At 49.6% G+C, this 12,092-nt stretch overlaps 2 protein-coding genes across 4 annotated transcripts in view; both read right to left on the reverse strand.

The window, feature by feature from the left end:
- The window catches only part of hsd17b12a (hydroxysteroid (17-beta) dehydrogenase 12a), a 344,773-nt gene that overhangs the window by 291,821 nt on the left and 40,860 nt on the right, over positions 1–12,092 (reverse strand). The gene's annotated exons all lie outside the window — the stretch shown is intronic.
- The window catches only part of alkbh3 (alkB homolog 3, alpha-ketoglutarate dependent dioxygenase), a 32,640-nt gene that overhangs the window by 12,610 nt on the left and 7,938 nt on the right, over positions 1–12,092 (reverse strand). For all 3 annotated transcript variants that reach the window (XR_014569146.1, XM_083763261.1, XM_083763262.1), the window contains exon 7: positions 365–453. Coding sequence is in view for 2 of the 3 variants with exons in the window: in XM_083763261.1 (XP_083619387.1) it covers positions 365–453 (89 nt within the window). In the remaining variant the exon portion in view is untranslated. The remainder of the gene's footprint in view (positions 1–364; positions 454–12,092) is intronic.

Here is a 12,092-nt window from a genome sequence, read left to right on the forward strand (position 1 = left end):
CACTAGGGGGGAGAGGAGGGGCCGGGGGTGACGGACAGATCGATGAGATCCAATCAGGGCGTGCGCAAATCTGAGCCGCGACCCGCCCCTCTAGACCAGAAACCTAACACGTTAGCTCAGGCTACCAGTGGTGTAAAGTAACTAAGTACATTTACTAAAGTTACATTTTGAGATCTTTTTACTTTACTGGAGTACTTTAAAATGTCAGTACCGGTACTTTTATTTCCACTATATCTCAGAGGCACATTTTCAGTAGTAGGTGGATTTCTTTAGGGGTAGGTTCATTTAAAAAAAAGCTGTTGGTTTATATTTTGTGGGTTGGAAAAGTGAAAATATTCTAGATGTAATGTAACATGTATTTTACCTGGGCATTGGCTACCATGGTGGACTGAGAATATGTGTAGGGCAACTCCCCATACCAGCAGGTTAATCTGGGCTCCTGGTAGGCCTCACCTGGAACAGCACACACGTCATTCATTCAATGATTTGGAAGTTCTCAGATAGGAAGGAAGGGAGAAGTGGGGAATGAATGTAACGTGTTTGTAGATGAAGCGATTCAGCAGGGAACGGAGATGTACTTTATGGCTTGTTTCACTTCACATTTGAACTAAAGAGGGCTACAAGACTGTAATATATGTCTTCACACATGCGACAAGACGAAATGTGCTCAGCACAGATTCCAAAGTTCCTATTGTAAATTATATTCTACTTCCAAGTTGCTTGTGATCACAACCAGTCCATCACACACACACACACACACACACACACACACACACACACACACACACACACACACACACACACACACACACACACACACACACACACACACACACACACACACACACACACACACACACACACACACACACACACACACACACACACACACACACACACACACACACACACATCTCAGACACCTCTGGTCTGACTCAGAACATGGTGTTGTTTTCATTGGATGGCAAATAAAGTTATAAGTATTTATGTCAGACCTACGGTACATTATACAACACTGAAAAGGTGTGGTAAAGCCGAGGCTTTATTAAGCCTACCCTGGGGTTGTAATATTATTCATTATAAATTGCATTTCCATATTATTTTACTTTGCTCATTAGTCATTTCTCATCTTGTTTCCAATCCACATTCTGTCTCCCTTTGAGAACAGTGACAAAGCACGATTGTTTATTGACATTCTAACCGCGATTCATAACTGATTTGAACACTTGAATGATTGACGTTTGGAGGATTGCCCTCATTCCCCTGGTCACGCTATGATCTGTGGGAAATTCCTTTGCCAAAGTCAGCATCGATGCTGACTTATGGAAAGGGTGCATAAAGGGGCGGGGCTGAGCCCTCACTGATTTACCGATTTCAAATGGGACAGCCCTCAAGCCCTCGCAGACTTCACATGAACGCGCACCTAAGCCAGTGAGGGCTCAGTGAGTCAGCAAGGGAGCGGATTGGAATTGGGCCATTGTCTCAGTAAAGTAAATGCGTCCGGTTTTGATATCACTAATTTGACGGAGATTAATCAATCTCCGTCTCCGGCACATGACCGTACTAAGTACCATGACGGACATCTACGTCATGGGCCCTTAAACTGTTTTAAGAGTGTTTTGGCTACAATTACCTGCTCCAGCCACATCCGGTATAACTTCCGGTCCGTCGGTAAAAGTGCTCCATTGCTATAAATCGCTTGAACACTATGATCTAATGGATTAAATAACCCCGGGCAATCGGAGTGTTAACATAGAGTGACTGCAGTGCAGTTTCTTCCAGTAGTGAAATGTCCCTTTAGTAAAACATGCGAGAAACTTTTCCACCACCGTAAAGGATGATGGTGGTGTGTTTAGTGTTATTAGACCAATCCTAATCTGTTCATCTGTTCCTAGAAGGAGGAACGTAAACAGTCCATGTCCCCTGCAGTCTCTCAAACTCTCTCTCTCAGTCACGCTGCTTCCCATCGCACTATGCTTAGCTCTCGTACTCCTTTTACACAAATGTCTCTCATTGTCATCCTGAACGCATTTCTCTTCTGCTTCAAAATATAAATATTTAGTCATCCCAGCATTGGAGAAATGACCGCTTCAGTTTCACTTTGTGTACCTCCGCATGGCTCCATCTCACTCACTCCCTGTGTCTTTCTGCCTTTCTCTGGAATCTCTTTCAATTCATTTGAGCTGTAATTGTGTGTATTGTTGCCAAAGAAAGCAATAAAAGGACAAGTTTGGGGTCTACCTGATGTTGCATTTAAAATATTTATAGCCCCCTCCCACACAACTGAACAGACAAGGGCAAAAACATAGTTTTCGACTTCCGGCCTGACCGCCCTGGGGAGGGCAATCAATGCTACCGATTGTGTGACTTGATTCTGCCTGTCTGGGGATTCATATTGTGCCATTTCTTTGTCTTTTTGGATTCGTTTTGAATACATGGATGATTTTCCTGGACAGCCAATTACACAGAATCCTACATTTTGGCGCTCAAATATATCTACGTTCTTGTAAAATGTTAAATGGTAAATGGTGCATTTATATAGCGCCTTTATCCAAGGCGCTTTACATAGATTGTGCATTACATTCACCCATTCACACACACATTCATACACCGATTGCGGCGGAAGCCATGCAAGGTACCAACCAGCACATCGGGAGCAATTTGGGGTTCAGTGTCTTGCCCAAGGACACTTCGACATGTAGACAGGAGGAGCCGGGATTCAAACCGCCGACCCATGGATCATTGGACGACCTGCTCTACCTCTTGAGCCACAGTCGCCCCTGTATAAAGGAGAAATGGTTTCTATGTGTCTGCTTGAAACTTCTCTTTCTCTCCGTCTCTGCATCTCTCTTTTTTTCTCCCACCCTCTTCCTAGAACCAATATTTTTGGAAAAGAATAGTGTTTTGCCAAAGGCTTAGTATGGGGACACGATGTAGCCGAAACACTATTATGGCTGTAACACAGGCCCTTGGCTTTTTATGGTGCTGGGCAATTCAGGGGAGCCAAGGATAAATATTTACTCAGCCTCTTCGCATGAAAATATGTTATCAAGGAGAAAAACATCAACATGGCCATTGGTGGAGATCTATTCAGACTCTGGGTGGAAAAACTGACTTAGTGTTTTGGAGAGTAGGAGAGAGATCAGAGAGAACAGATAAAGAGGGAGGAGGATGCAGTAGAGTGTATATATATTTTTTTATATAATTTTTATCCCACGATTTTTGTAACCCATTTTTCACCCCTGTGTCAATTATCTAATGTGATCCTGGGCTCTACACACCAACCTAGTCCCCATATATGGGGGACATGGGGAGAGCAACGGACTTGAACTCATGCTTACTTCATGCCTGAGTGTCCAAGTTGCTCCTTTACACCTGACAGGGGGGAGTTTCCCTGGTTGGACGTTGCGCGTGGAAGGAACACGTTATTCCAACCAGTTCCTTTCCCCTCCATCAGGAGTCCCGGCTGGCCAGGGGGAGGTAGTTTTAGAGACCAGGATTACTGCATGTTTTTTGTGAGGGTACCTACCCTAGGGGACACGGGGAGAACATGCAAACTCCACACAGAAAGGCCCTTTCGCCAACCCCGCCTCGGGTATGGGCACTGATGACGCGGAAACACGCCGCCAGCACACACAGCTCCCCGAGCGGGAATCGAGAGTAGAGTGTATATGGCAAGATAATGGGTGAAGGAGTCAGTACAGACTAGAGAAATGGTCTGAGAAAGACGAGCCTGGAGAAATGACTAGGGCTGTCATTATTACAATTTTAAGTTGACGATTACGGTAATGCCTGGTAATCAAAAAATGCACAGGGCAGATATAACAACATTTAAATATATAAAGAAATTACTAATTGTTTTACCTTTAACTTAACCCATTCAGGACAGGAAACCCTTTCGGTGTTTTAAGTATTATGTTATACTTTCTGCTATTGAAAAATAGCAGATCTACAAGCTCATAGTGCTGCACCGAGTGCCGTGCTATGAGCTTGTAGATGTGCTATTGGGCTCCTTGACATGAAAATGTTTGAGAACCACTCACATAGAAACATAGGGTTTTTTCATAAAACTGTCAGGATTTAGAAGACATTTGTAGAATCGTCCTCAGGTCTAAATGGGTTTAAAAAAGGGGAATAAAATGTAAAAAAATAACTGAAATAGCAGTTTTGTTAAGTATTCGTTCACGAAATACTTCACTCTATGGGATGTTTCCCTTTGCGGAGCAAAAGGGCAGAAACTTCATTCATGAACTCCCCAGGGCATATGCTCCTAAAATATGCCCTGTGGGTTTAAGAGCGATGACGTAGATGCCCTGCTTCTCGAAGCATCTAGGCTGCGTCTACGTCACAGCGCGCTCATTCGCTTTTCCTCTGCCGAGCTGAAAGGACAGACTTCTGTTACTGAGTCAAGTGTTTAGGGCAATTTATACCTTAAAAATCGGACAAGAGTGCAACTCGAGTACCGTGAGGTTCCCTGATACTTGGACTTTTCTTCCGACAGAATCTTTCGCAAAAACTCTGCAGAAACAAAGCTCCTAGACGGTTCGTAAGTTCTATTACCAGAACATTTCGAAAAGACCGCCAATTCAGATATAGAGGGGTAACAACTAGCTTACAGCTGGCGCCGCTTAGCGGTTAGCTTAGCAAGGCGCTACCTTCTATTTTGCTATCTTTCTCGTCTCGGGGCCAACAAGCCCGCTACGGTTAACATAGCCTCAGTCTCACGAAGGTGCTACCTTTTCTAGCGAGCTAGCTCGCTCTCGTAGTGTTACTCACTAGCTTAGCGCTAGCATAGCACCTTCAACGTTAAACTAGCCGGTGTTTTACTGGGCCTGTAAGCCAGTTTTCGCTAGTCTAGTTTTTCACCTAGAGACTATACGATAAGCTACCTGGTGCTTTACGAGGCCGGTAAGCCCGTTTTTCGCTAGTCTAGCTTTCACCTAAGCTACACGGCCTAGAAGCCCGTAACAAATTAGCTTTCTTCACGTTCGTGGCCACAAAGCCCTTTCACAAGTCAGCTAATTCCTGGTCCCCCTCTCGACGGAAAGCTACAAGCATGTCTTCCCCGGTGAGGGAGACCGCCGCCGCAGCTAGACGACGCCGAAGAGGCATCATTCCCGAGCCACAGAAGAAGTGCACTGTGGCGGGATGCGGCAACAAGATGTCCGGCTCCGACAGACACGAAGTATGTCTGTACTGCCTCGGCGTGGATCATGCACGCAATGCGCTTCTCAATTACGACGACCTATTTGGTTGCGAAAAATGCAGAAGTATGGACTTCGCCTACCTACGAGGCAGGCTGAGGCGCGTCGATGAGTTCTACAAGCAGTACACACTCGACGACCGCGAGCACGAGCACTATGGACCGAGGCAGAAGCTGGACTATACCCCAGCTCCGCCTCGCACAGCCAGAGGCTCCACTCAAGAGCGACAGGAGCGGCCTATACCGGCCCCCCGTAGCCGCGCTACAGCCACGGTCTCCTCCCAAGCAGCGGCAGACAGGGCCTCCGCGGCCCGCTACGAAGCTGACGGAGCCAGACCTAAGAGCGGCTCTCGCCCTCTGATACCTCGTCAAGTGAGTACACCAGCAACCGGGCCTCGCGGCCGCGAGATCCCGGCTACCATGGAGGAGCGCTCCGCCAGGCCGATAGCAAAGCCTCGTCTCCGCACTGCGGTCTCTACTACCTTGGCAGCTCGCCTAGAAGCCTCTCCACCACGCAGCAAGGCCCCCATTAAGGACTGGGCTGACGCTGAAGAAGGGGAAATCGACTACAACGAACTCCCCTCCTTCCAGGAGAGAGGCGACGAGCGCTATGAAGTCTTAGACGAGGGCAACTATCAAGACGACTCGTCAGAGGCAGACGAGTACACTCGCCGCCCTTTCCAGGATAGTGAAGACGACGAGGTAGAGGAAGTTCCTCCCCCCGTCGACAGACAGGTAACACCCCCACCTCAGCCTTGCTTTGTTCTCCCCAAGGATAATTCAACCCTGATGGAGATCTACAAAAGGGCTGCTATCCGCCTTGACCACGCCTGGGAGGAGACCCCCAGCGAGACGGTGAAATGGGATGGACGCAGTGATGAGTACGTCCCCCCTCCTGTACCAAAGAAGCAGGCCATTCCTCAGGCCTCAGGCTTTGAGACCTTGCTCAGCAAAGCCTGGACCGACCCTGTACCCAAGATAGAGGCCATCCACCGCCGTGGCAAAAGGTCAGCCACCGAAATGAAGGGCATGGAGAAGCTCAACCTGCTCAAAATGCCCTCCATGGACAGAGCCATGGCCTCCTACCTGGCTAACCCCCAAGCCCCAACTGTGATCCCACAGGACAAAGACCCAGTCTTCTCCAGTGCGGCAGATAAAGAAGGGTCTAAGGTCAACAGGTGGCTGTATGACCACATGACCTACGTCGCCAGGGGGCTCAACGCAGGAAGCCTTCTGCATGGATCCATGAGGGCTCTCCTGCTAGAAATGGGCAACACACCCACCCCAGAAGAACTGGCTGAGATGCGCCGCCTCGTACACGAGCTGGCCCAGCTCCAGTATGATGTCACCAAGCACACTGGAGCAGCTCTGGTGGCCTCCATCCTCCAGGAGCGGATGAGGTGGGTGAACCTCGCCCCTCTCCCCGATTCAGTGAAGAGGGACATGGTGGGGAAGAACATATCACACGAGAGCCTCTTCCATGGGGTTCTCGAAGACATGTCGGTCTCCATCCAGCAGGCAGAGACCTCCACCAAAACGATGAAGGCTCTTCAGCCACTGGCTGCCAAGGCTCCACCGGGCCGCGGCAGGGGCAAGCGTGCCCCATGGAAGCCCAGGACGTCCAGCAAGGACCCACCCGGGCCCCCGAGGGACTACTCCGGGGACAGACAGCGTCCACCGCAGGGTCCACGCACCGACCATCGCCGCTCCCCCCCGCCCTACAAGCCCAGAGGAGGAGCGTCCAGGGGCCGAGGCGCTGGGAAGCGGAAGTGACCTACATGGCAGGTCCCAGAGGGGGGTCCTAGCCTCACCCCCCCGTTCTCTCCCACAGAGTTCAAGGCCGGAGGCAGTGGTCACGGACCTCGCCTCCGAGCCGGCGTTAAAGCGCTTAAGGACGAGTGTACAGACTGCCACGGGCAGCAGTGTACACACGTACCAAAATGTTGTTATGTGCAATTCACAAAGTGTCATTGTTTTTGCTTCAATAAAGTTTCAAAAAAACAAAAAAACACAAAAAACAACACAACGAACTCTGAAGGGCACAAGCCCAGCCATGGGAGAGATAACCCATACTGTAACAGCACAAGCTGTTACAGGCCGGGACCACCACGCCAAAAATTTTCTTCACTACCCGAAGAATCCACTAGAGGGAGACATTCCACACAAGGTGAGTCTTCCCCTAGGCAAACCGTCTTCATGTACCCACAGGCCACAGAGAGACGTCACAATACAGGCGGGTCTCCCCCCACACACGGGGAATCCCCTGTCACGTCATCTGTCAAAATGGCGGGAGTGCAAAGCATCATCATGGATCATGCGCACTATAGCGACCGGATACAGGCTCCAGTTCGTGTCGAAACCGCCCACTTTCGAGAGGATCTTATTCTCTCAAGCGAGGGGACAGGAAGCAGGCATCTTACAGGAGGAGATCAAATTCCTCCTGCAAAAAGGTGCCATCACGGAGGTTTCTCACAACCAGGCAATGAACGGGTTTTACTCCCGCTACTTCCTGGTGAAAAAGAAAGGCGGAGGGCTCAGACCCATTTTGGATCTCAGAGCTCTCAACCGCTATTTAAAAACCTTCCGCTTCAAAATGTTGACGCCACCAGTCCTACTGCGATCAATCCGCAGAGGGGACTGGTTCACGTCAATAGACTTACAGGACGCATACTTTCACGTTCCAATATACCCACCGCACAGAAAATTTCTGCGCTTCGGGTTCAAGGGGAAAGTATACGAATACACAGTACTTCCCTTCGGAATGTCCCTGAGTCCGAGAGTCTTTGTGAAATGTACAGCAGCGGCGATAGCCCCACTGCGACAACAGGGTCTTCGTCTAGCAACCTATATAGACGATTGGCTCCTATCCGCAGACTCTCAACAAGAGGCGCTGTCACACACACACATAGTGCTCAGCCACCTCCGCTCTCTCGGATTTCAAATCAATTACGAGAAGAGCATGTTAACGCCGACACAGTCAATAGACTTCATCGGTATAACGCTAGACTCAGTCTCTTACAGAGCTCGCCTGAGCCGAGAGAGAATAGACGCAATGATACAATCGGCAACGTCTTTCAAGAAAGGACGCTCGATTCCTTTCCACATATGTCTCAGGATGGCGGGGCTAATGGCTTCCTCAATCCATTTAATCCGCCTGGCCAGGCTACACATGAGACCATTCCAGCTATGGATGAACTCTCTGCGTGTACCTATGTACCGTCGCCACCAACGGGTAGAAGTGACGTCACACTGCATACTAGCCCTACAATGGTGGATAAACAGACGGATCCTTTCAGAAGGAGTCCCCATGGGGAGACCTCTGATCAGGAAAGTGGTCACCACAGACGCAAGCATGACAGGCTGGGGAGCCACGCTGGAGGGTGCCACAACCAGGGGGGTGTGGTCAGAGCACCTACGCTCCTCCCACATCAACTATTTGGAACTGATGGCGGTTTTCCTCGCTCTGAGGCAATTCGAACCGCTCATACAGGGTTGTCACGTGCTGGTGAGAACAGACAACACAACGACGATGTGTTACATAAACAAACAAGGCGGTCTCAGGTCCCCCCGTCTTCATCAGTTAGCTCGAGAGCTCATTCTATGGAGCGACTCTCGGCTTCTGTCCATCACAGCATGTCACGTCCCCGGTATTCTGAACACAGGAGCAGACCTGCTGTCCAGAGGACCTCTCCGCTACTCAGACTGGTCTCTACACCCACAGGTGGTCACACAGATCTGGAGCAAGTACGGGACACCCGAAGTGGACCTATTCGCCACAGAAGGGAACACGACGTGCCCCCTCTTCTTCTCGATAGAGGGGCCATCGACGCTGGGACTAGACGCCCTGTCACACCGATGGCCCAAAGGCCTACTCTACGCATTTCCCCCACTGACCCTCATTCCCCCCACTCTGGACAGAGTGAGGACTCAGGGTCTGACAATGCTACTAGTAGCCCCAGCCTGGGGGGTCTGGAGGTCGGAGATAACTCACCTCCTCTACGACCAACCTTGGCAACTCCCTCTACGAGTGGATCTCCTCACTCAAGCAGGTCGGGAGTAGGGATGTTGAAAAATGTTGAAAATCGACTCGATTATCGACTCATGCCTCCCGCGACTCAAAACGTATGAGTCGAAAAATCGTTTTTATTTGTATTATTATTTCAGTCAGTGCCGCTCGTCACATGCAAGTTAACTTTGAGCAGAGCCTGTGGCTCTGAGTTTGAGAATAGACCCCATCGTCCAAGGTGTGTGTGTGTGTGTGTGTGTGTGTGTGTGTGTGTGTGTGTGTGTGTGTGTGTGTGTGTGTGTGGTGGGGGGTGGTATCTTAGCAACACTGAATGATCTGTCCCATTGGTCGTGTGCTCGTATCATGAGCCAATGGCTGCAGCTCTGAGCTTCCCAGACCCAGGTTCACATCTCATCTACACATGCCGTAAAGTGAGCTGACAGGCTAGCCACAGGTCTGCTCTGTAATGAGCGGTGAGCGCTCTTCTCTTCTTGTGAAGAAAGCAGGACAGATCGTTGTCAAATAAATCCCGCCGTCATTTATACTGTATTTATTCTCCGACCGACATTAAAATACGGAACAACGTGCGTCCCGTATCAGTTCATTACGGGGCTCGTGACAGGCTGCAGACACTTGAGAGTTGGGACTAGCGGCTAGCCGATAGCGCCGCTGCTCCTTCAGTTTCATTGTTTACAAAATAAAGTTTATTTTGTATTATTGGGATTTGATCATTGATGCGAATTCTAAACATATGGATGCAGCTGCAGAAGTTGTGTTGCTTAAAGGAATGCATAGTTGCGTTCTCCTCAACTGCTGCGCAGCAACAACAAAAATATAAAAATGAAAAAAAAAGGAAAAAAGTCGTTCGACACGTCGATTTTCGGCCTCGATTCGTCGATTGGCCAAATATGAGTCGTTTGGCATCCCTAGTCGGGAGATTTTTCACCCTCGCCCCCAGGACCTAGACCTATGGGTTTGGCCCGTGAGAGGGTGATGTTGTCCGACGTAGGCCTCCCTCCGAATGTCATAGCCACAATTCAGAGGGCAAGGGCTCCATCAACAAGGGCCCGCTATGATACGGCATGGCACGTCTTTGAGCAGTGGTGCTCAACACGGCCTACTCAAGTGGTCCCCTACCGAGCGTCAGTAGTGGACATTTTGACTTTCCTACAAGAGTTCCTAGACAGGGGACTAGGTCTCTCCTCGGTCAAAAACAACTTGGCAGCAATCTCAGTCTGCCATGTGGGGTTTGAAAACGAGACGGTATGGAAACACCCCCTAGTTAGGCAGTTCGTTAAGGGCGTACGAAGGGAACACAGGATCAACAGATCCCTGGTCCCCTCCTGGGATCTAACCCTAGTCCTGGAGGCCTTAACCAAGGATCCCTTCGAACCACTGACGACAGTTAGTTTGAAGAACCTGACACTGAAGGTAGCCCTCCTAGTTGCCTTGACAACTGCTAAAAGGGTCAGCGACCTACACGCCCTCTCGACCTCGCCAGAGTGCATGAGGTTCGATGACAGGTCAACCAAGGTCACTATCAAGCCCAACCCAGCCTTCATCCCCAAGAACGCTCTCTCCGTGTGCGTTCCAGTGGACCTACAGGCTTTCCACCCCCCTCCTTTTGCTTCTAATGAAGACAGGAGGTTAAACTGTCTCTGTCCAGTGAGAGCTTTACGAGCATACGTGGACAGGACGGCCCCCTTCAGGATAGGGAATCAACTATTCGTATCCTGGGGTACCAGGACCAAAGGAAAGCCTGTCACAACGGTCAGCATCTCCAATTGGATAGTGCAGACCATCCGCCTGGCTTATACTAGTCAGGGAGTGGAGCCCCCACAGGCGCTGAGGGCTCACTCCACAAGAGGCATGGCAGCATCCTGGGCACTCTGTAAGGGTGTCCCAATCCAAGAGGTCTGTACCGCAGCGAGCTGGTCCTCTCCCTCAACATTTGCCACATACTATAACCTAGACGTGGCAGCGCCCTCTGTGGCGCACGCAGTGTTGGGGGCTGCCGCACCATAATGGACCTATTAGGCCATTAAACCATGTGTAATCACATAAGTCTAGATGCCCTGGATATACCAGGCCTACATGAAGCATCTACACTGAGAATGTATATCAGCCCGAGGCTACTACCATTCTCCACCGGGACCGGGCTATCAACCAGAGGTTGCCCAGCCCTCATTAGGTTACTTTATATAGCCCTGAACACACTTGACTATTTTCAAGACACGGGAGTTCATAAGGTCCCATAGAGTGAAGTATTTCGTGAACGAATACTTAACAAAACGAAGAGGTTTCTTTAGAAACCAAGGTTTTGTAAGTAGAGTGAGCGAAATACTTCACTCGAAACACCCTTCTGTCTTGGCCCGGCAGAAGGAAAAGTGTTCGAATGAGCGCGCTGTGACGTAGACGCAGCCTAGATGCTTCGAGAAGCAGGGCATCTACGTCATCGCTCTTAAACCCACAGGGCATATTTTAGGAGCATATGCCCTGGGGAGTTCATGAATGAAGTTTCTGCCCTTTTGCTCCGCAAAGGGAAACATCCCATAGAGTGAAGTATTTCGCTCACTCTACTTACAAAACCTTGGTTTCTAAAGAAACCTCTTCGATTTACAAGCTTACAAAGCGTCAAGAAAGTGATGCGTCGTAGATCAGCTATTTCCGCGTTTTTGAAATGTCCCAGCGACAGAACACAGAACCTGCCGAGGCGGACAGAACTAGTGTCCGTCTACATTCACTGCACCGCACAGCGCACATGTCTTGCATTTAGTTATGCAGGATGTTGTCCACGACATCAAAGAGTGTCAGGATTTCATGGTAACTGATCAGAAAAGTGTCCTCACTCCTCTCCGTCCTGAACTGCATGTTAAAACAATT

The sequence above is a fragment of the Protomyctophum parallelum genome, assembly GCF_964188405.1.
Source record: "Protomyctophum parallelum genome assembly, chromosome: 4".
Classification (NCBI taxonomy): domain Eukaryota; kingdom Metazoa; phylum Chordata; class Actinopteri; order Myctophiformes; family Myctophidae; genus Protomyctophum; species Protomyctophum parallelum.